This window comes from Odocoileus virginianus, chromosome 23, assembly GCF_023699985.2.
Source record: "Odocoileus virginianus isolate 20LAN1187 ecotype Illinois chromosome 23, Ovbor_1.2, whole genome shotgun sequence".
Classification (NCBI taxonomy): Eukaryota; Metazoa; Chordata; class Mammalia; order Artiodactyla; family Cervidae; genus Odocoileus; species Odocoileus virginianus.
In genome coordinates, this window is record NC_069696.1 from 36,258,667 (window position 1) to 36,284,367 (window position 25,701).

Below are 25,701 nucleotides of genomic sequence, written 5' to 3' on the forward strand. Positions count from 1 at the left end.
AGAGGAAAACAATAGAAAAGGAAAGACTAGAGATCTCTTCAAGAAAATTAGATATACCAAGGGAACATTTCATTCAAAGATGGGCACAATAAAGGACAGAAATTGTATGGACCTAACAGAAGCAGGTGTTGGAGAAGACTCTTGAGAGTCCCTTGGACTGCAAGGAGATCCAACCAGTCTATCCTAAAGGAGATCAGTCCTGGGTGTTCATTGGAAAGACTGATGCTGAAGCTGAAACTCCTGTACTTTGGCCACCTCATGCGAAGAGTTGACTCGTTGGAAAAGACCCTGATGCTGGGAAGGATTGGGGGCAGGAGGAGAAGGGGACAACAGAGGATGAGATGGCTGGATGGTATCACCGACTCAATGGGCATGAGTCTGAGTAAGCTCCAGGAGTTGGTGATGGACAGGGAGGCCCGCCGTGCTGCGATTCATGGGGTCACAAAGAGTCGGACACGACTGAGCAACTGAGCTGAACTGAAACGGAACTGAACAGAAGCAGAAAATATTAAGAAGAGGTAGCAAGAATACATAGAAGAACTATACAAAAAAGATCTTCATGACCCAAATAACTACTATGGTGTAGTTATAGGCATCAATAATATGTGAACCAAGAACTTCCAGATGTACAAGCTGGATTTAGAAAAGACAGAGGAACCAGAGATCAAATTGCCAACATTCACCTACAGCCAGACATCCTGGAGTGTGAAGTCAAGTGGGCCTTAGGAAGCATTACTACGAACAAAGCTAGTGGAGGTAATGAAATTCCAGCTGAGCTATTTGAAATCCTAAGAGATGATGCTGTTAAAGTGCTGCATTCAAATTTAGAATGCCAAACTCAGCAGTGGCCAAAGGACTGGAAAAGGTCAGTTTTCATTCCAATACCAAAGAAGGGCAATGCCAAAGAATATTCAGACTACCACACAATTGTACTCATTTCATGCTAGCAAGCTAATGCTTAAATTCCTCCAAGCTAGGCATCAACAGTATGTGAAGCTAGATTTAGAAAAGACAGAGGAACCAGAGATCAAATTGCCAACATCCACTGAATAATAGAAAAAGCAAGAGAATTCCAGAAAACCATCTGCTTCTGCTTTATTGACTATGCTAAAGCCTTTGACTGTGTGTATCACAACAAACTGGAAAATTCTTCAAGAGATGGGAATACCACCTTACCTGCCTCCTGAGAAACCTGTATGCAGGTCAAAAAGCAAGTTACAACCAGACATGGAACAATGGAATGGTTAAAAATTGGGAAAGGAGTACACCAAACCTGTATATATTATCATCTTGCTTATTTTAACTTCTATGCAGGGTACATCATGGGAAATGCTGGGCTGGAAGAATCAGAAGCTGGAATCAAGGTTTCTGGGAGAAATATCAATAACCTCAGATATGCAGATGACACCACCCTAATGGCAGAAAGCGAAGAGGAACTAAAGAGCCTCTTGATAAAGGTATAAAAGGAGAGTGAAAAAACTGGCTTAAAACTCAACATTCAAAAATGAATATCATGGCATCTGGTCCCATCACTTCATGGCAAATAGATGGAGAAACAATGGAAACAGTGACAGACTTTATTTTCTTGGGCTCCAAAATCACTGCGGATGATGACTGCAGCCATGAAGTTAAAAGACAGTTTCTCCTGGAAGAAAAGTTATGACCAATCTAGACAGCATATTCAAAAGCCTCTGCCGACAAACATCCATGTAGTCAAAGCTATGGCCAATCTAGACAGCATATTTCTCCTGGAAGAAAAGTTATGACCAATCTAGACAGCATATTCAAAAGCCCTGCCGACAAACATCCATGTAGTCAAAGCTATGGTTTTTCCAGTAGTAATGTACAGATGTTTTGAGAGTTGGAGCATAAAGAAAGCTGAGTGCCAAAGAACTGATGCTTTCGAGTTGTGGTGTTGGAGAAGACACCTGAGAGCCCCTTGGATGGCAAGGAGATCAAACCAGTCAATTCTAAAAGATATTAACCCAGAATGTTCATTGGAAGGGCTGATACTGAAGCTGAAGCTCCAATATTTTGGTCACCTTGTGGGAAGAAGTGAGTCATTAGAAAAGACTGCAATGCTGAGAAAGATTGAGGGCAGGAGGAGAAGGGGATGACAGAGAATAAGATGGTTGGATAGCATCACCGACTCAATGGACGTGAGCTTGAGCAAGCTCTGGGAATTGGTGAAGGACAGGGAAGTCTGATGTGCTGCAGTCCATGGAGTCTCAAAAAGAGACAGGACTGAGTGACTCAACAACAACAACAACAACAACAACAACAACAACATACTCAGTACTCTTATACCTTATGATGTATTTTTATGGTTTATTAAGGTCAGTAACCTTTATTATACCACCAGTGCCCTGGATTGTCAGGATCTTATATATCAATGAGAACATTAGGACATAAATGAGAAACAATGTTAAGGACTACCACTATTTGTGGGGGGGGGGGGGGGAAGATGTGTATATACCTACATATGAATGTATGTGTAAAGGATATATATTTACTTGCAGTAGACATATTATGTCTTTGGAAAGGTAAGTAAGAAACTGATCAGAGTGGTTGTGTTCTGAAAGGGTACCAGATGGCTGATGGATGAGGGTGGGAGGGAGACCTAGTTTTTACTTTTGGGCCTTGTAATTTTGTACTGATTTTAGGTACTATATTTCATATTCTTCAATTTAAAACAAAACATGACCACAATACATATTACAAGTGCAGTATAAAATGCAACTTTGTACACACATGGGGGTTAGGGTGCTGACAATCGCCAACTGCCCCCTTAGAATTGAAAATCTATGTATAACTTTACATTACAAATCCAAGTTTCTGCGTCTGAGGATGGATTGCATAATACTGTAGTATTTATTGAAAACCAACCAACCAAACAAAAACACATAAAGTGCAGTTCAGACCCATGTTGTTCAAGTGTCAACTGTACTCTCTTGTTCTTACTACTTAGGAATTGGTTATCACGCTTGCATTATGTGCTTTCTAATAATACACACATGCCAATGGGATTGGGATACCAGGAAGATGTGATCATAGTTACAGTCATTCAACAGAAATGTAGAGAAAGCAGTTAGGAGCAAGTTGTTGCTTAGATAGGAAAACAGGATCATTACATGGGAGTTTTGGAGCTGGGGTCACAGAGGATCTTCTGATTCCTGAATTTGGAAGTCAGAGATTACTATAACCCAATAAATCAATTCTTGTATCCAATTTCCATTGATCTACTGGGGGTCACTTATGAACTCAAAAGTTTGATTCCACATTGGTAAACATTAATGGAAATTATAGGTTACAGTGGTATTAGATGGTATCTGAGGAGAAAGAGTTTTGTTGACATATTCTTTGAAAATTCAGGATATTCTGCTGGATAGTGTCTTTCTCAGCAGGATAAGAAGGAGAAAATTAAAGGGAATTATACTCTGGAGCACTGTTGGACATTGACTTGAAGAGGCCAAGAGTAGATTTAATTTTAAATATCTACAACCCTGTTTCTGTTATCTTCTCTTAATTATTTATGAGGAGGGTACAAGAAGGTGTTTGAGATATTCAAATATTACTTCAAATATTTAAAATCTCCCATATATATATATAAAACAGTGATCCTTGAAATGACTTAATAGCTAAAAGGTTTGTACTAAGACTGTTCACATATGAGCTTCCCTGGTGGTGCAGTGGTTGAGAATCTGAGAGTCAATTCCTAGGTTGATAAGAAGTCTGGGGTCTCCAAGAAAAAGATAGGGGTCTGGAGTTCTCAAGGAGGAGAAAAGGACAAATGTTTTTTCTTTAAATCCAGAGCTGATGATTGCACAACAAAACAACTCATCTTGCTCAAGGATATGTTTTTCCTTAAACTCTATACCAATGATGATATAACAACAATGTATCCTGCTTAAGGACATATTTCTTCCTAAGAACCTTCTGAATAATCCTTAGAAGAAATGGAGTAGCCTCATAGTCAACAAGAGTCCGAAATGCAACTTAGAGGCAATCTCATAAATGACAGAATTCTCTCTGTTTCCAAGGCAAACCATTCAGTATCACGGTAATTGAAGTCTATGCCCTGACCAGTAATACTGAAGAAGCTGAAGTTGAACGGTTCTATGAAGACCTACAAGACCTTCTAGAACTAACACCCCCAAAAGATGTCCTTTTCATTATAGGGGACTGGAATGCAAAAGTAGGAAGTCAAGAAACACCTGGAGTAACGGAAATTTGGCCTTGGATTACAGAATGAAGCAGGGCAAGGCTAACAGAGGTTTGCCAAAAGAATGCACTGGTCATAGCAAACACCCTCTTCCAACAACACAAGAGTAAACTCTACACATGGACATCACCAGATGGTCAGTACCGAAATCCGATTGATTATATTCTTTGCAGCCAAAGATGGAGAAGCTCCATATAGTCAGCAAAAACAAGACCAGGAGCTGACTGTGGCTCAGATCATGAACTCCTTATTGCCAAATTCAGATTTAAATTGAAGAAAGTGGGGAAAACCGCTAGACTATTCAGGTATGACCTAAATCAAGTCCCTTACGAATATACAGTGGACGTGAAAAATAGATTTAAGGGATTAGATCTGATAGAGTGCCTGATGAACTATGGATGGAGGTTCGTGACATTGTACAGGAGACAGGGATCAAGACCATCCCCAAGAAAAAGAAATGCAAAAAAGCAAAATGGCTGTCTGGGTAGGCCTTACAAATAGCTGTGAAACAGAGAAGTGAAAAACAAAGGAGAAAAGGAATATAGAGTTTGAATATAGAGTTCCAAAGAATATCAAGGAGAGATAAGAAAGCCTTCTTCAGTGATCAGTGCAAAGAAATAGAGGAAAACAATAGAATGGGAAAGACTGGATGTCTCTTCAAGAAAATTAGAGATAGCAAGGGAACATTTCATGCAAAGATGGGCTCAATAAAGGACAGAAATGGTATGGACCTAACAGAAGCAGCAGGTATTAAGAAGAGGTGGCAAGAATACACAGAAGCACTATACACAAAAGATCTTCACGACTCAGATAATCATGATGGTATGATCACTCACCTAGAACCAGATATCCTAGAATGCGAAGTCAAGTGGGCCATAGGAAGCATCACTACGAACAAAGCTAGTGGAGGTGATGGAAATCCAGCTGAATTTCAAATCCTAAAAGATGATGCTGTGAACATGCTGCATTGAACATGCCAGCAAATTTGGGAAACTCAGCAGTGGCCACAGGACTGGAAAAGGTCAATTTTCATTCCAATTCCAAAGAAAGGCAATGCTGAAGAATGCTCAAGCTACCGCACAATTGCACTCATCTCACACCCTAGTAAAATAATGCTCAAAATTCTCCAAGCCAGTCTTCAACAGTACGTGAACCATGAACTTCCAGATGTTCAAGCTGGTTTTAGAAAAGGCAGAGGAACCAGAGATCAAATTGCCAACAAACATTGGATCATCAAAAAAGCAAGAGAGTTCCAGAAAAACATCTGCTTTATTGACTATGCCAAAGCCTTTGACTGTGTGGATCACAATAAACTGTGGAAAATTCTTCAAGAGATGGGAATACCAGACCACCTGCCCTGCCTCTTGAGAAACCTGTGTGGTTAGGAAGCAACAGTTATAACTGGACATGGAACAATAGACTGGTTCCAAATAGGGAAAGGAGTATGTCAAGGCTGTATATTGTCACCTTTATTTAACTTGTATGCATCATGAAAAACGCTGGGTTGGAAGAAGCACAAGCTGGAGTCAAGATTGCCGGGAGAAATATCAATAACCTCAGATATGCAGAGGACACCACCCGTATGGCAGAAAGTGAAGAAGGACTAAAGAGCTTCTTGAAAGTGAAAGAAAAGGGTGAAAAAGTTGGCTTAAAGCTCAACATTCAGGAAACTAAGATCATGGCATCCGGTCCCATCACTTCATGGCATATAGATGGGGAAACAGTGGAAACAGTGGCTGACTTTTATTTTTTTTGGGCTCCAAAATCACAGCAGATGGTGACTGCCACCATGAAATTAAAAGATGCTTACTCCTTGGAAGGAAAGATATGACCAACCTAGATAGCATATTAAAAAGCAGAGATTACTTTGTCAACAAAGGTCCATCTAGTCAAGGCAATGGTTTTTCCAGTAGTCATGTATGCATGTGAGATTTGGACTATAAAGAAAGCTGAGCACCAGAGAATTGATGTTTTTGAACTGTGGTGTTAGAGAAGACTCTTGAGAGTCCCTTGGACTGCAAGGAGATCCAACCAGTTCATCCTAAAGGAGATCAGTCCTGGATGTTTATTGGAAGGACTGATGTTGAAGCTGAAACTCCAGTACTTTGGCCTGATGCGAAGAGCGGACTCATCTGAAAAGACCCTGATGCTGGGAAAGATTGAGAGCAGGAAGAGAAGGGGACAACAGAGGATAAGATGGTTGGATGGCATCACTGACTCAATGGACATGAGTTTGAGTAAACTTGGGAGTTGGTGATGGACAGGGAGGCCTGGTGTGCTGCAGTTCATGGGGTTGCAAAGAGTCAGACATGACTGAGCTACTGACCTGAAGTGTCACATGAAAATGTAAATTGTGGGAGTGGATCTAGTAAGATCTTTGTAACCTTGAGACATTCTTTTGATTTATTGTTATAGCCAAATAAAAAATATATAGCTCCCTTGCTAAGACTAGCAAGTGGGGTGCTGTCCATTCCCCTTGTGATGTCTATGTTAGAAGCTTTCTCTCTCCCCTCTTATACTTCAATAAAACTGTGCTACACAAAAGCTTTGAGTTATCAAGCCTGGTCCCTGGTCCTGAAGCTAAATCTTCTTCAGAGATCCTGCCAGTGCAGGAGAAACTGGTTTGATCCCTGCTCTGGGAAGAACGCACATGCCGCAGAGCAACTAAATTTGTGTGAAGCAACACTAAGCCTGAGCTCTAGAGTGCACTTGCTGCAACTACGGAAGCTTAAGTGACTAGAGCCTGTGCTCTGCAACAAGAGTAGCTGAGCACTGTATCAGAGCAGCCCCCACTCATCACAACTAGAGAAAAGCCTGCATGCAGCAACAACGACCCACCACGGCCAAAACCTTAAATAAATAAATCTTTTAACAGATAGATTGTTCACATTTAAACATTTAAAGACATTATTGATATAGTTGGATTAACTTCTACCATCCTTATAGCTGTTCCCTATTCCTGCCTTTGTTCTTTTTTGTGTTCTACTTTTTCTTCATTTTCTGATTTTATCTTTTTTTGCAGGGTGGGATTGGGGCTGCATTGCAAGTCTTGTGGGATCTTAGTTCCTGGACCAGGAATAGAACCCAGGCTCTTGTCAGTGAAAGTGCAGAGTCCTTAGTCAGTGGACTACTGGGGAATTCTCCTTTATCTTTTTTTGTTTTTTTGGCTGTGCTGGGTCTTTGTTGCTGCTTAGGCTTTCTCTAGTTGTGGTGTGTGGTCTCCTCATTGCCATGACTTCTCTTCTTGTGGAGCATGGGCTCAAGGGTGCGTGGGCTTCTGTAGTTGCGGCTCGTGGACTCCTGAGCACAGACTCAATAGTTGAGGCACACTGGCTTAGCTGCTCCACGGCATGTGAGATGTTCCCAGACCAGAGATCGAGCTCGTGTCTCCTGCATTGGCTGGTGGATTCTTTACTACTGAGCCACCAGGGAAGCCCCCTTTTCTGGTGTAATTGAGCATTTTATATGGTTTCATCTCCCCTCCCTTAGGACATCCATCATATTTATTAAAATTTATTTTACCGGTTGCCCTAGAGTTTGCAGTATACATCTACAATTAATATAACTCTACTTTCAAACAATGCTGTACTGCTTCATGATTTTCAGCTTGTTCAGCTTTTGTCTTGTGGGGACAGGAGTGATGACTTCCAATCTCTGTATATGTCACAGACCAGAAACTTGAAATATGGGTATTACTTTTACTTATTTTCTTGTCTATTTATTCAACAAACATTTGGGTGCTTATTATATATCAGACACTGTTCTAGGTACTGGAGATACAGCAGTGAAAAAAGAGAAATAATGTCTGTCTTCATGAAGCTTATATACTAGGGTGGAAAGACAGATGATAAATAAAAGATAAGATGTCAGATGGTAAAAGATGGAGAGGGGAAAAACAGAGTTCAGAATGACAGGCAAGCGTGACAGTTATAGGTAGGATAGGGATGGGAGACCAGACTTTTAAGCAGGGTGCTGGAAAATAGCTGATACAACCAGTGATATAAAAGAAGATCAAGCCACAAGCTGCTTTAGGATGATAAGGCCTTTATAGACCTTAAAAATCTGACACTTTAGATCTTGAAACTAGTTTCTTCAAAAGGGGGAAAAGGTAGTGACTTGGTTAGGTGTTCAATATTAAATCTTACTGAATTTGTCTTTATAGAGAAATTTCATAGATGGAACAGGCCTTACCCATTTTATACATACACACGTGTACCACCTTCGCAGTGGCAATACACCATATTGTATACTATACACTATAAACATAGCACATTTATAAAGTAGTTAATAGTAAGGGGAAGAAGTAGAGTTGAATATGTAAACCTGTCCCTCTACATATGTCCAATGAATCTACCATACCATACTTTCCCTGTTATTCACTATATCACAGTTAAAACAGGAAGTGTTTAAGAAGGTCCCACTGACAAGTGTTTAAGAAGGTCCCTGCTTTTGGCACAGGGAATATGGTGAATTTGGGGGTAGTTTAAACACAATATGTTTCAGAGAATTTTGTGATTATAGATAGTAATACATTTCATTTGAAAACTAAGACCTGTGCTGTTTATTTTACAATGTGAAACCAGTAGAGCTTCAGGATACAACCTCTGTGATGCTATTTCATATTTATTCATTCTTACACGTTCTCGAGTGCAGTTTTTAAGGAAGAAAGTTTGTAGATTAATAGCATGTATTGGGGGAAAGTAGCCATAAAAATCAATGTAATAAGTGGCCAGGCAAAGGCCTCAGTATCACGCATATGCTAAATGGCTAAGGTATGATATACGAGATTCTGACATTAAACTATTACATTTCTTTGTTTCATTGAAATAATAATTTTTGTGAAGAATATACAGGCCTGATCTTCAGCTTTGCTTTTTGGCCCGTGGACATTTAAATACTTTGGAAGGCAGTAGCCAGAAAATAGCTAGGAAGGTAATTATGCTTTTAGAAATAACTTAGAATTCTCCTGTTTATCCAGTGATAAATATCTCTTATAGCAGCTCAAATACCTAGTTAGGAGAAGGAAATTTCCTGGGGAAACAGGTAACTTAAAACTTTCTTATTTAGGACAAAAAAACAATACCCTCCCCCAATATATCAGAGGGCATGCTATAACTGTCATTTCAAGAACACTCACTCATCAACGAACTTATATATAGAAATAAAAGCACTATTAAAATGTTTAAGAGCCAGGTTAACTTCAACACATAAATCATACTATTGGAAAGCCAATCTCTGAGACCATTGTTTCCAGGGAAAGTAGTATGAAGATCATAGATTTGATAAGCTCCAGTAAGCATCAATACACAGTCCACGTCACTTGCTTTAGTTTGTTCGGGCCTACTAATTGCTCCAAGACTTCTCGTGAATGATCTACAAAAGAAAATAATGACAATATATTAATTCACAGTAATCAAAGATATTGAATGTATCTTCATGTATAAACTGGAGATGATGACTATTATACTTCATAGGGTTAAAAGACTTACATGATACACAAAGCATAGTATAAACTAAAAATACATTTAATGGTAGCCATCACTATTATTGGATTTCTCTGCTGGTAGTTCAGATGGTAAAGAATATGGCTGCAATGTAGGAGACCTGGGTTTGATCCCTGGGCTGGGAAGATCTCCTAGAGGAGGACATGGCAATCCACTCCAGTATTCTTGCCTGAAAGCTTCCATGGACAGAGGAGCCTGGTGGGGTTGCAAAGAGTCAGACATGACTGAGAGACTAACACAGCTGCAGTAAACATAGTAATACTTTGAACAAACAGGCATTTCTTGTTTTCTCAGTAATCTCATCTTTTTTTTTTTGTTTTTTGGCTCTGCTGAGTCTTCACTGTTGCTCAGAGGCTTTCTCTCATTGTGGTGAGTGGGGGCTACTCTTCTTGCAGTGAGCGAGCTTCTTGTGGTAGCTTCTCTCGTATAGCACATGCTCTAGGCACAAGGGCTCAGTAGTTGCGGCTCACAGGGTCTATCTAGAGCATGGGCTCAGTAGTTGTGGTACACGGGCTTAGTTGCTCTGCAGCATCTGGGATCTTCCCTGACCAGGGTTCAAACCAAGTCCCCTGCTTCGGCAGCTGGATTCCTATCCACTAGAACACCAGGGAAGTCCTGTAATTTTATCTTAATTACACCAAACAGGGAGTAACAGGGTTAAACTTTCTCAGGGTCCTGCCAGGAATTAGATGACACACTACAGTAGCATGTTTGAACAGCAGTTAATGAAGTGACTATTCACAAAGGAGTGATTAAAGAAAGCATGATTAAAGAAAGCCAGCAGGTATGGTAAAACACCTCGGGAAGCTTCAACATGCTGAAAAAAGTTAGGGGAGAGAGTAGTTACTAGAACAGGACAACTTAACCAATTGTTGAACATGTTCCATGTCATATACTTACAAAACATGATTTTAAATAGATAACTATTATATGAATTCCTTGTAATTTAATCAATGTATATGACTAGACATTTAGATGGTTTTCAGTTATTCACAATACATAGCAGTGATTTTAACATGGTTTATGTTTACAAAGTCAGTTTTATAATGTCTTCTAATGCAAAAATACTGTTAAAATTTTATTACTTTAAAAATTATTCAGGATAAATGCGGGAGAGGATATGGAGAAAAAGGAACCCTCTTACACTGTTGGTAGGAATGCAAACTAGTACAGCCACTATGGAGAATAGTGTGGAGATTCCTTAAAAAACTGGAAATAGAACTGCCATATGACCCAGCAGTCCCACAGCTGGGCACACACAACTAGGAAATCAGAATTGAGAGACATGCTGGGGTCTCCCCAAGAGAACATTGGCGTCAATGTTCATTGTACTACTGTTTACAATAGCTAGGACATGGAAGCAACCTAGATGTCCATTGGCAGATGAATGGATAAGAAAGCCATGGTATATATACACAATGGACTATTATTCAGCTATTAAAAAGAACACATTTGAATCAGTTCTAATGAGATGGATGAAACTGGAGCCTATTATACAATGAAGTAAGTCAGAAAGGAAAACACCAATACAGTATATTAACTCATATATATGGACTTCAGAAAGATGATAATGATGACCCTATATGCGAGACAGCAAAAGAGACACAGATATAAAGAACAGACTTTTGGACTCTGTGGGAGAAGGCAAGGGTGTGATAATTTGAGAGAATAGCATTGAAACATGTATATTACCATATGTGAACTAGATGACCAGTTCAAGTTCGATGCATGAAACAGGGCACTCAAAGCCAGTGCACTGGGCCAACCCTGAGGGATGGGTTGGGGAGGGAGGTGGGAGGGGGTTCAGTATGGGGGACACATGTACACCCATGGCTGATTCATGTCCATGTATGGCAGAAACCACTATAATACTGTAAAGTAATTAGCCTCCAATTAAAATAAATTAATTAAAAAATTTACTCAGGAGTTTCAGCCATAAAAAGGAATGAATTTGGTCAGTTCTAGTGAGGTCGATGAACCTAGAGTCCATAAGTTAAGTCAGAAAAACAAATATTGTATATTATCACATATATATGGAATCTAGAAAAATGATACTGATGACCTATTTGCAGGGCAGCAATAGAGACACAGACATAGAGAATAGACTTGTGGACACAGCGGGGGAAGGAGAAGGTGGGGCAAATTCAGAGAGTAGCATTGAAACATACATTGCCATATGTAAAATAGATAGCCAGTGGGAATTTGCTGTATGACATAGGTAGCACAAGCAGTGCTCTGTGACAACCCAGCGGAGTGGGATAGGGTGGGAGGTGTGAGGAAGGTTTAAGAGGGAGGGGACACATGTATACCTATGACTGGTTGATTGGATGTTTGGCAGAAACCAACAAAATATTGTAAAGCAATTAACAATCTATGTTTTATGTATAACATATCTCTAACCTAGTCTTAGTGGGTTTCAGACTTAAAGAGACTATGCTAAAGCCTTTGACTGTGTGGATCACGGCAAGCTGTAAAAAATTCTTAAAGAGATGGGAATACCAGACCACCTTACCTGCCTCCTGGGAAACCTGTATGTGGGTCAAGAAGCAGCAGTTAGAACCAGACATGGACTGGCTCAAAATTGGTAAAGGAGTACATCAAGGCTGTATACTGTCACCATGTTTATTTAATTTATATGCAGAGTACATCATGTGAAATGCTGGGCTGGATGAAGCACAAGCTGGAATCAAGACTGCCGGGAGAAATATCAATAACCTCAGATATGCAGATGACACCACCTTAATGGCAGAAAGCAAAGAGGAACTAAAGAGCCTCTTGATGAAGGTGAAAGAAGAGAGTGAAAAAGCTGGCTTGAAACTTAACATTGAAAAAACTAAGACCATGGCATCTGGTCCCAACATTTCATGGCAAACAGAAGGGGGAAAAATGGAAACAGTGACTGACTTTATTTTTTTGGGCCCCAAAAATCACTGCAGATGGTGACTACAGCCATGAAATGAAAAGACACTTGCTCCTTGGAAGAAAAGCTATGACAAACCTAGACAGCATATTAAAAAGCAGAGACATCACTTTGCTGAGAAAGGTCCGTATAGTCAAAGCTATGGTTTTTCCAGTAGTCACGTATGGATGTGAGAGTTGGATCATAAAGAAGGCTGAGTGCCAAAGAATTGGTTCTTTTGAATTATGGTGCTGGAGTTTACTCGTGAGAGTCCCTTGGACTGCAAGGAGATCAAACTAGTCAATCCTAAAGGAAAGCAACCCTGAATATTCATTGGAAGGACGCATGCTGAAGCTGAAGCCCCAATACTTTGGTCATTTGATGCAAAGAACCGACTCACTGGAAAAGACCTTGATGCTGGGACTGAGGGCAGGGGAAAAAGGGGGCAACAGAGGATGAGATGGCTGGATGGCATCACCAACTCAGTGGACATGAGTTTGAGCAAATTCTGGGAGATAGTGAAGGACAGGGAAGACTGGCATGCTGCAGTCCATGGGGTAGCTGAGTTGGACATGACTAAACAACAGCAACAACAAGGCAAAAAAGAGGGCCCAACATATGGTTACTAAATCTTATTTTAAGTAAAACAAAAATAACTCAAACATTAAGATTTAGTACAAGAAAGAGAACCATAGAGTGTTTGGAAACAAGAAATTATAGTTGTGAAATCAAGGTTTACATTGGCAGCAAATTTTGTTAAGTGCCTAAAAATATAACAAATGGAGTTTTCATTGTTTTAAAAGTACAATTAGTTATTACAGAAGAAGTCTATTATTACAGGAAATCTTGATTAATGGCAGATTTCAAATATGTTGAAAGTAAAAGGATGGATAAAGACAGCAACTATAACAAAACTATGTATAGAAGTTTATACCTCAACTATAATAGGAGAGGGAGGAACACTTTCCAGTTTATTCTAGGAGGACAGTATTACCTTCACACAAAAGCCAGACAAAGACATTACACACACAGAGAAAAAGAACAACAGGTCAATACTTCTTATGAATATGTATTCAAAGATTCTCAATAAGACAAGAGCAAACCAAATCCAGCAACACAGAAAAAGGATTATAGGACATGATCAGCTGGGATTTATCTTAGGAATGTAAGGTTAGCTTGACGTTTGGGAATTAATTAATGTAGTACACTATTTTCCCCTTCATGGACAGTCTTGTTATGGTGACAGGACACATTAATTGTCACATTAAAAAATCTGATTATAATGGCAAATTCATAAAGACAGAAGATAGAGGTTGCCAGAGGCTGGGGGAAAGGATAATGTGGAGTTATTTTTTAAAGAGGTAAGAGTTTCTATTTGGGATGATAAAAAAGTTCTGGGGATAGTTAATGGTGATGGCTGCACAACGATGTGAATGTACTTAAATCCACTGAATTGTACCCTAAAAATGTTTAAAATAGTAAATTTTATGTATATTTGCCAATAACAATTTTTTTTAAACAATTCTGAAAGTAAGATTCACCTAATAATTGATATGTATACCTATGGTAGTAGTTTTCTTTTCTATTGAAAAGTTGATATTATGTTGGTGTACATATTATTATAATTAATCATGTCTTAAAGGAAACTTGAATATATTGAAAATTCTTGAAAACTGAGGAGAAAACATCATATATTTTACATTGGAAAAGGCATCCTATGATATGAATTCGCAAGGTGACAGACAATGAACCCCTTCATGGATCACAGCCTTGTTGTGGGGCGGGGGCTTGCATAACTCATTGAATCTATGAGCCATGCCATGCAGGGCCACCCAACAGACAGGTCATACTGAAGAGTTCTGACAAAACGTGGTCCACAGGAGGAGGGGTTGGCAACACACTCCAATATTCTTGCCTGGAGAACCCGATGGACAATATGAAAAGGCAAAAAGATATGACACCAGAAGATGAGCTCCTCCAGGTAGGAAGATGTCCAATATGCTACTGGGGAAGAGTGGAGGGCAATTATGAACAGCTCCACAAAGAATGAAGCGGCTGGGTCAAAGCGGGGACAACACTCACCTGTGGATGTATCTGGTGGTGAAAGTAAAGTCTGATGATGTAAAAAACAATGTTGCATAAGAAGCTGGAATGTAAGGTCCATGAATCAAGGTAAATTAGATGTGGACAAGAAGGAGATTTCAAGAGTGAACATTGACATCTTAGGAATCAATGAACTAAAATGGATGGGAATGGGCAAATTTAATTCAGATGACTATAATGTCTACTACTGTGGGGAAGACTGCTTAGAAGAAGTGGAGTAGCTCTCACAGTCAATGAAAGAGTCCACAGCGCAGTACCTGGGTGCATCCTCAAAAATGACAGAAAGATCTTGGTTCATTTCCAAGGCAAACCATTCAACATCACAGTAATCCAAGTCTATGCCCAAACACTGATGGCGAAGAAACTGAAGTTGACCGGTTCTATGAAGACCTACAACACCTTCTAGAACTAACACCAAAAAAGACGTCCTTTTCATCCTTGGCGATTGGAATACAAAAATAGGAAGTCAAGAGATATCTGGAGTAACAGGCAAGTTTGGCCCTGAAGTACAAAATGAGGCAGGACAGAAGCTAACAGAGTTTTGTCAAGAAAACACAGTGATCATAGCAAACACCCTTTTCCAACAACCAAAGAGATGACTCTATACATGGACATCACCAGGTGGTCAATATTGAAGTCAAATAATTATGTTCTTTGCAGCCACAGAGGGAGAAGCTCTATATAGTCAGTAAAAACAAGACCTGGAGCTGATTGTGGCTCATATCATGAGCTCTTTATTGAAAAACTCATTCTTAAATTGAAGAAAGTAGGGAAAACCACTAGGCCATTCAGGTATGACCCAAATCAAATCCCTTATACAGTGAGGTGACAGAGATTCAAGGGGTTAGATCTGATAGACAGAGTGCCTGAAGATCTACGGACAGAAGTTTGTAACACTGAACAGGAGGCAGTGACCAAAACCATCCCAAAGGAAAAGAAATGCAAGAAAGCAAAGTGGTTGTTTGAGGAGGCTTTACAAAGAGCTGAGGAAAGAAGAGAAGTGAAAGGTAAGGAAGAAAGGGAAAAATATACCCAACTGAATGCAGAGTTCCAGAGAATAGCAAGGAAGAATTAAGAAGGCCTTCTTAAATGAATAATGCAAAGAAATAGAGGAAAACAATAGAATGAGAAAGACTAGAGATCTCTTCAAGAAAACTGGAGATATCAAGGGAATATTTCATGCAAGGATGGGCACAATAAAGGACAGAAATGGTAAGGACCTAACAGAAGAAGAAAAGATTAAGACGAGGTAGCAGGAATACACAGAAGAACTGTACAAGAAAGGTCTTAAAGACCCAGATAACCACAATGGTGTGGGCACTCAGCTAAAGCCAGACATTCTGGAGTGTGAAATCAAGTGGGCATTAGGAAGCACTGGAAGTCTCAACCATAGAGCAGACATGCTGCCTGGGACACTTTTCCAATTGGGACACGGGACTTTGCAGCACTTGTTTAAGTCTGGATGTTGGTCAAAACCCAATTTGGTGATGTACTCTCTGCTCTTTTTATTTCTCTTTTCTTTTAATGTTAGTGTATTGAAAGTAAGGTAGATTGTCCTCTAATAAATATCTGTATTATTTATTTGTATATAACAAGTGGCTTATTTTGTTAACAAATCCTTTGAACCTGAGATGAAAGTGAAAACTTTTGGCAAAACATTAATTGGTGCTGTGAGCAGGATTTGTGAAATAAAATGCCACTCTTTAAGAAAAAAAGAGATTAAGGTTGATGAAGTTTTTATTCCTAGATGGGAAGATTCACCCTCTTGCTCATTAGCTAGTGAATGGGATGTATTCACTGGATTATGTGAGAATTGGAACCTTAAATTAAAGCAGGCCAAAACTTTAAAGGGCTTCCCTGGTAGCTCAGCTGGTAAGGAATCCACTTGCAATGCAGGAAACCCCGGTTCGATTCCTGGGTTGGGACAATTGGCTGGAGAAGGGACAGGCTACCCACTCCAGTATTCTTGGGCTTCCCTGTGGCTCAGCTGGTAAAGAATCCACCTGCAGTGTGGGAAACTTGCCTTCAATCCCTGGGTTGGGAAGATTCCCCAGAGAAGGGAAAGGCTGCCCACTCCAGTATTCTGGCCTGGAGAATTCCATGGACTGTATAGTCCATGGGGTCACAAAGAGTTACCCATGACTGAGCAACTTTCACTAGGAAGCATTAGTGTTAATATGAACAAAGATAGTGGAAGTGATGGAATTCCAGCTGAACTATTTAACATCCTAAAAGATTATGCTGTTAAAGCACTGCACTCGTATGTCAGCAAGTTTGGAAAAATCAGCAGGGGCCACAGAAATTGGAACAGGTCAGTTTTCATCCCAATATCAAAGAAGGGCAATGCCAAAGAATGTTCAAACTACCATACAATTGCACTCATTTCACATCCTAGCAAGGTTATGCTCTAAATCCATTAAGCTAGGCTTCAGCAGTACATGAACTGAGAATTGTTAGATATACAAGCTGGGTTTAGAAAAGGCAGAGGAACAAGAGATCAAATTGGCAACATTCATTGGATCATGGAGAAAACAAGGGAATTCCAGAAAAGACATCTACTTCTGCTTCATTGACTATGCCAAAGTCTTTGGTTGTGTGGATCACAACAAATTGTGGAAAATTCTTAAAGATACTGTAATACCAACTCACCTTACCTGCCTCCTGAGAAGCCTGTATGAGTCAAGAAGCCACAGTTAGAACTGACATGGAATAACTGACTGGTTAAAAATTGGGAAAGAGGTATGCCTAAGTTGTATATTGTCTCCTTGCTTATTTCACTTCTATGCCTCATGTGAAATGCTGGAATCAAGCTTGCTGGGGGAAATACCAATAACCTCAGATATGCAGATGATACCACTTTAATGTCAGAAAATGAAGAGGAACTATAGTGCCTCTTGATGAACATGAAAGAGAAGAGTTAAAAAGCTGGCTTGAAACTCAACGTTGAAAAAAACTAAGATCATGGCATCTGGTCCTATCACTTCATAGCAAATAGAAGGGGAAAAGTGGAAGCAGTGGCAGATTTTACTTTCTCAGGCTCCAAAATCATTGTGGATGGTGACTGCAGCCATGATATTAAAAGACACTTGCTCCTTGGAAGCAAAGCAACGACAAACCTAGACAGCATTTTAAAAACCAGAGACATCACTTTGCCAACAAAGGTTCATATAGTCAAAGCTATGGTTTTTCCAGGAGTCATGTACGGATGTGACAGTTGGACCATAAAGAAGGCTGGTCTCCAAAGAACTGATGCTTTTGAACTGTGGTGCTGCAGAAGACTCTTGAGAGTCTCTTGGACTGCAAGGAGATCAAACCAGTCATTTCTGAAGAAAATCAACCTTGAATTAGAAGGACTGAGGCTGAAGCTGAAGTTCTAATACTTTGGCCACCTGGTGGGAAGAACCAACTCACCAGAAAAGATCCTGATGCTGGGAAAGATTGAGGGCAGGAGGAGAAGGGGGCAACAGAGGGTGAGATGGTTGGATGGCATCACCAACTCAATGCACAGGAATCTGAGCAAACTCTGGAAGACAGTGAAAGACAGGGAAGCCTGGTGTGCTACAGTCCATGGGGTTGCAAAGAGTTGGACATGACTGAGTGACTGAAAAACAACATGTATGTTTGTGAGAGTTAGACCATAAAGAGAGCTGAGTGCCGAAGATTTGTTGCTTTCAAATTGTGGTGCTAGAGAAGACTCCTGAGAGTCCCTTGGACAGCAAGAGAGATCAAACCAGTCAATTCTATAGGAAATCAATCCTGAATATCCATTGGAAGGATTGAGGCTGAAGCTGAAGCTCCAATACTTTGGCCACAAGGTAGGAGGAGCTGACCCATTGGAAAAGATCCTCATGCTGGGAAAGATTGAGGGCGGGAGGAGAAGGGGATGACAGAGGACTAGATGGTTTGATGGAATCACCAACTCAATGTGCCGGGAGCCAGCACACGAGATCCCACCTATGACAAGGTCATGAGGAGAAAACCTGACGAGCAAGGTGGATCAGGATCCCAGGGATTTTGAAAAGCTGCCCTCGATGCTCACCTTAAAGATGATATCTGTCTTTCTGATGCCTGCTTTAATAGACTACTCCTTAATTTCTGTGACACAGGCAGAAGGCCTTCCCCGATCTCTTTCCAAATAAGAATCAACTTAGAACTTTAATCAATATGTCTCCCGGGTGGTGGTATCTTATGAGATTATCCAAGATGAAAGGAGTGTTTCAATTTAAACTCCTTCGCTGACTTTTTAGTTTGTTTGGCAAATGCATCCATTCCCTTGGTACGAATATGCATGACTGCTCATAATACTTTAATCATTAAACAGCATAAAGAACCTGATCATATAAAGGCCCTAATAGACATAGAGCCCTTTCGGGGGGTGAGGAAGCCCTATTAGAGAACACAAGAAAAATTATTCTAAAAGTGGTTACTGGGTTAACATTTGCTTGCTGTGTTTTTACTCTTAATGTGCTAAGGTTGCGCTATGGAAACCATTGTTAATATAGTTAAAGATCTAGAAAAATAAGAGCTTAGCCCTAGTGTGGTAACAATGAGACGGTTGTTAATTATTAGCCAGGAGTGCTGGGCTGCCTCACCGAAGCCGCAGAGTCTGTGTGGGATAAACCTCTTAGATAAATTTAACTGACAACTTCTGCAGAAGAATTGACCTTTATGTTAACAAGGTTATATTTCTACTATGTTGTGACATGCTGTACTGTTGCCCTATGAGACTGCAACTTTTCTGTTAAGATCACCACAGAAACAGAAAATAAGTTTACATTCACCTGACATGCATAAAATGTTAATAGGCCCCAAGGCCAGAAGATAATGTGCAAAGATTTATTATAGAAATAGAATGCAGGAAACATCTTGTTATTCCTAAAGAACAAACTGATGTAATGTTAAACTAACCCTGTGTAAGCATCTCGTACCTTGGATACATTCTGAGTGACGGTATATAAACTGTTGTCAAAAAGTAAAAAGCTAGACTTTGCTTCACAAAGGCTGGTCTCACGTGTCTTCTCTCACCAACGCTGTTCATCCTGAGGGTACCCCTGGATCCTGCCGAGGCTGGACCCCGGCATCAATGGACATGAATTTGAGTAAACTCTGGGAGATAGTGAAGGACAGGGAATTTGGTGTGCTGCAGTCCATGGCATGGCAAAGAGTTGGACATGACTTAACAACTGAACAACAATGATTGCATTGGGCTGACCTGGGTAACTCAGGATCATCTTCCTATTGTAAGATCAGTATATTTGTACGTTCTAACCATTAAAACATGAACATATTTGGGTGGGGACATTATTTTGCTTATGGCTATACCATGTAGCCAAAAAATTGATGTTTTTGAACTGTGGTATTGGAGAAGACTCTTGAGAGTCCCTTGGACTGCAAGGAGATCCAACCAATCCATCCTAAAGGAGATCAGTCCTGGGCGTTCATTGGAAGGACTAATGCTGAAGCTGAAACTCCAATACTTTGGCCATCTCGTGCGAAGAGTTGACTCGTTGGAAAAGACCCTGATGCTGGGAGGGACTGGGGGCAGGAGGAAAAGGGGACAACAGAGGATGAGATGGCTGGATGGCATTACCAAATCGATGGACATGAGTTTGAGTGAACTCCAGGAGTTGGTGATGGACAGGGAGGCCTGCCGTGCTGCGATTCACGGGGTCACAAAGAGTCGGACACGACTGAGCGACTGAACTGAACTGATACCATGTTAGTAGAATAAAGGATAAAAACGACATGATCATTTCAAAAGACAGAGAAAAGACATTTGACAAAATCCAACATTCATGCTAAAAACATTTAGCATACTAGAAACAGAAAGGAACTTCTTCAACTTGATAAAGGGCATCTATGAAAAAGCTGCCACTAACGTCATCCTTCCTGGTGAGAGATTAACTACTTTCCCCCTAAGATCAGGAACAAATACAAGGATTTCTGCTTTTGTCACTTCTATACTACAGTGCACTGGAGGTTCTAACCATGGAAATTAGGGAAGAAAAAGAAAAACCATTCATGTTGGAAAGGAAAAAGTAAAGCTTTTTAAAAAAATTATAGATACATAATACAGTATATAGGATTTTCTAAGGAATCTACTAAAAATTAGAATTAATAAATCAGTTCAGAAACATTGCAGTGCAAAAGATCAATATACAAAAATAAATTTATTTCTATACAATGAACAATCCAAAAGTTGAAAGTAGCTCTTTGCCCCTTTCGTGTTTGTCCATTTCTGTTCCCCTCTAATTGTAAAAGAACTAATTATAGAAATGAAATCAGTAAGCAATTGAAATGAACACCTGACTTATGCTCTCCTGAATGCACATTGTGCCTTGTCTAACTTGTTGACTCTTTTCCTGGATAAAAAAGAAGTCAGAGTGAAGAATTAAGTAGTTTCAAAATGACAGGCTCTCTAGCCCCAATAGCCCCCTTAGCAATCCTGCAGGCAGATCATGCAGGCAAGGTTTTCTTCCCTCTGAAGAAAGAGTCAGCCAGTCTGCACTCTATGGAGAATGATGTAAAACCCAACCTCCTACCCTGATGTGTCACTGAGATTCTTTCTCCCATCTTTCTCTTTAAAAACTGTGATCGCTGAGCAGAATCCTTGGAGTTGGTCTCTAGACATGAGTCCACCATCTTCCCAGATTGCCACTTCTGTGCTTTCTTTCTTCTTCTCCTTCATTATTATTATATTATTTTGGCCATATTAGGCGGCTTGCAGGATCTTAGTTCTCCCACCAGGGATCAAACCCAGGCCCTCAGCAGTGAAAGCATGGAGTCCTAAGCTCTAGAATGCCAGGGAATTCCTCCAGGCTTTCTGATTAAAGCACTTTCTTTTCTATTGACACTTGCCTCTTGAATTACTTGCATGTGAGAGGCAAACAGCCAAACCTGGGTTTGGTTACAAAATGAAATTAAGAAAATAATTTCACTTATATTACCATCAAAAAAAATACTTAGGAATAAGTTTAACAAAATAAGTGAAAAACTTATACTCTGAAAAAAAAAAAAAAACGTATACTCTGAAAACTACAAAAGACTGTTGAAAGAAATGAAAGTAATTCTAATAAATGGGAAGATGTCCATTTATTCAAAGATCAGAATAAATGATTCATGGATCATTATCCATTTTTTCATAGATCAGAAGAGTCTTCGTTAAGATGGCAGTACTCCCCAAACTGATCTACAGATTCAATGCCATCCTTAGCAAAATGCCACCTAATTTTTAAAAAAGAAATTGACAAAACGATCCTAGTATTTACACAGGAATTTAAGGGAATCAGAACAGTCAATACAGTTTTGAAAAAAACAAAATGGGAAACATATACTTCCTGATATACTTTAGTTGGTGTTTCTAAGACTATTTTAGCATTTTTACTAATTATGAATTATCAAATATATATAAATATTTATCTTCTGATTATATTTGTGTCATTCTTCTGTAGGAATCTATTATTACACATAAGTAGAAAAACACTTTTCCCTCTAGCTCTGAGTATACAGTATATGTTAATGTAATTACAAAATTTGATGCTAGAGGGCAGTTGTCTCATTGTGCCTGACTCTTTGCAACCCCATGGACTACAGCATGCCAGGCCTCCCTGTCCCTCACCATCTCCTGGAGTTTGCCCAAGTTCATAGCCATTGCATTGGTGATGCCATCCAGCCATCTCATCCTCTGATGCCCTCATCTCTTTCTGCCCTCAGTCTTTTCCAGTATTACATTACTCAGTCTCTTCAGGCAGCTTTTCCTCATAAATATATAGAGTACTAAGGGCAGTGAGTCAATAGTAGGAATATTTGATGCCTATAAGTTTCTTATGCTATAGGGAGAAACTGTGGCATCTCTAAGTATTTTATGATCTCTTGCCAGAATATTTTGTAGAAACTGTGGAAGAGGAAAAAAATTCTTTACCCTTCTGAGCTCTTGGCTGAGATCCCCTGGTAACCAAGGATGAATTAACAAAAGAGAAACAAACAGAAGATTATCAACAAGAATACTTTATGTATATATGGGAGATAATCAGGAAAAATGAGTAAACTTCTTGAGATGGCCCAAGTTACCACCATTTTCAGCTAAAGACAATTCAGAGATGTTGGGATTGTTGGGAAACTGGTTATGGAAAGTTATCAGTAAGAGTACAACAAGGGTAATGAAACCAAACTCTGCCAGGCCCTCCTAGGTACAAGCCCCTCTATGTCTCCCACTTCTTATTTATTGAAAAACCTTGTGTCTACTAGGCCTTCCCTGAGTTCCAAAGAACAGACTTGTACAGTTAATGATTAGAGAAATAGAAAATGCAGAAACAAAGAAAGCAGTCAAGCAAGAAAAGTAATAATAGCTTGAACAATAGAGTCACAGGACTCCTAGTTCCTCCTGAAGGAATACAGATAACAATCTGATGCATATCTTTGAGTTTTTATGCAGAAACTAACACTCCTTTCACCAAGTGGAAGATGTTGACTATATGATGACCACCAACATTTTGGCTGACCCCAGACTGGCTGAAACCAGGAGATTCCAAAACATCAACCTGCTATTTCACCACCAACCAATCAGAAAAACATGCAGGAGTTGATCATGCACCCTGCGACCCTCATCACTTGTGTTGTCTTTAAAAACCCTTGGCTGAAAGCCATCAGGGAGTTCCCGCCTTTTGAGAATCAGCTGCCCATGCTGCTTGCTTGGAACCCTGCACTTTCCCTCACTACAACTTGGTGTCAGAAGATTGGTTTTGCTGCACATGGGGTGAAGAGACCCGATTTCAGTTTGGTAACAGTAAGATTCACTATAAAGATTTAAAGTGCCTTATCCACTGAATATGATTCTGATTTAGAGTCACCCCTCTCTTCTCACTTTCACTTTCCTTTTGGTACAGAGAGGAAGACACAGAGGGAGACATTTTACAAATGAAGACTTTTAAAAAAATGTAAACTCTCTTTACAAAAGGGTAACTTCTACTCTTTTCAGAGCTCCTTCTGTGTCCGCTGATTCTCAGGAAAAATAGCTTAAAATAGTCCTTATGCCAAAGAGGCATATTTGGGATGGCTTATTCTGCTACTTGGGCTTCTCTGGTGGCTCAGTGTAAAGAACCCACCTGCCAATGCAGGAGACCTGGGTTCGATCCCTGGGTCTGAAAGATCCCCCAGAGAAGAAAATGGCAGCCCACTGTAGTATTCTTGCCAGGATATCCCATGGGTAGAGGAGCCTGGCAGTCAGACATGACTAAGCAACTAAATAACAATTCTGCTACTCACCAAAACCAGACTCAGGACTGAAAAAGACTCTAAAGATCATTTATACCAATCACACTACTGATGCTTGATGTCACTCTCCTACTTCCTTCCCTTCTCTACTAGTAGTTAAGCCACTTGACACCAAAGGCTTAGGAAACTGCTCTATTGGAAAAAGAAGTAGAGATTGTGGATTAGGTGATTTAGGTTTTTTACTTCCAGTTCTACTAGTACCTATTTCTAATATCTTGGACAAGCCACCTAAATTCACTGTATTTCTGTTCCCTTATCTTTCAAACAAAGAAACTGTGTAGATGACTTCTGAGGAATCTTTTACTTTACCATCTTTTTAAAAATCTATGACTAATGTAAGATGGAGACCACTTTTTGAAAGAGATTCACCATGGGAGCTGTTGGCGCCCCAAGAAAAAGAAGAAACGATGGGAATGTAAATTAACAGACTAAGTTTTTCAAATGATCAAGGGAAATGTAATTAACACATTTTAATGGAATACACAGGTAAAAAAGTGAGGCTGTGCACATTTTTTCTAATACGCCATTACAGTGTGTGGCATAAAGAAGTTCTGTCATGCTGGATTAGTAACAGATGACTAAAGAATGATGAAGAAACAGAATAATACAGGATGTAGAAAATGAAATATATGAAATTTAAAAAGTAGTTGTCCTTGAAGCAAGGAATCAGCTTTAATTACAGGAAATTCTGAAACAAACCACTTGGCTCAATGTGGTAAATCCTGACATATTTATTATCCAGGAATCTAAAGAACTTGCTTGTAAAATAATCAGGCTGAAACAAATCCTCAGATATCACTAAAATTTGAGTTAAGTCAACCAAAAGTGGCAGATTTCCTGTTGGGTTTTCCTGCCTTTCAATATAAACAAAAGGATGTTTGTGCTAATTGCTTTATTGGCCTTCTAAAATCTAAACCTAGATGGCTGTGAATACCATGAAACATGTTTAGATAATGGTTAGAAATAGAAATGCATATCCAATTAAGGAGATTAACAGAACTATGTGAGTTGATATTACTGAAAATCATAGCAGACATAACTAAATTTAAAATAATATATTTTAAAATTATTTTCCTGTTTTCTGTAATGTCTATGACTTACAGTATTTTAAACAGCAGCTTAATTTTTTGTCTCTTCTGCAGATATAAAATCAGAGTGCTTCTAATAGTTTCAATACCTAATTTATAATGTGTAGTTTTCCTTACTGTCTGATTGTAATGTTAAGAAATTTTATAAAAACTTAGAAACATGGAGGAGAAGATAAACATTAATTCAGGGAATCAGATGAGTAACTGCCAATTTGGGGGTCAGGTTGCTTTGAGGATAACATAATACTAGAATTGCACAAACATATGTATATACATACATTCTTTTTTTAAAGTGGACCATTTTTAAAGTCATTATTGAATTTGTTACAATATTGCTTCTGTTTCATGTTTTGGTTTTTTGTCCTAGAGGCATGTGGGATCTTACCTCCCTGAGGAGGAGGAGGAGGTTTAGTCGCTAAGTCGTGTCTGACTCTTGCGACCCCACGGACTGTAGCCTGCCAGGCTCCTCTGTCTATGGGATTCTCCAGGCAAGAATACTGGAGTGGGTTGCCATTTCCTTCTCCAGGGGGTCTTCCTAACCTAGGAGTTGAACCCAGGTCTCCTGCATTGAAGGCAGATTCTTTACCAACTGAGCTACAAGGAAAGCCCCAC

At 39.6% G+C, this 25,701-nt stretch overlaps 1 protein-coding gene across 4 annotated transcripts in view; it reads right to left on the minus strand.

The window, feature by feature from the left end:
* Window positions 1-7,906: 7,906 nt before the first annotated feature.
* The window catches only part of AMN1 (antagonist of mitotic exit network 1 homolog), a 77,821-nt gene continuing 60,026 nt past the window's right edge, over window positions 7,907-25,701 (minus strand). For all 4 annotated transcript variants that reach the window (XM_070453898.1, XM_070453899.1, XM_020879828.2 and 1 more), the window contains one exon: window positions 7,907-9,595. In XM_070453898.1, the coding sequence (XP_070309999.1) occupies window positions 9,522-9,595 (74 nt within the window). In that variant the 3' untranslated portion in view covers window positions 7,907-9,521. The remainder of the gene's footprint in view (window positions 9,596-25,701) is intronic.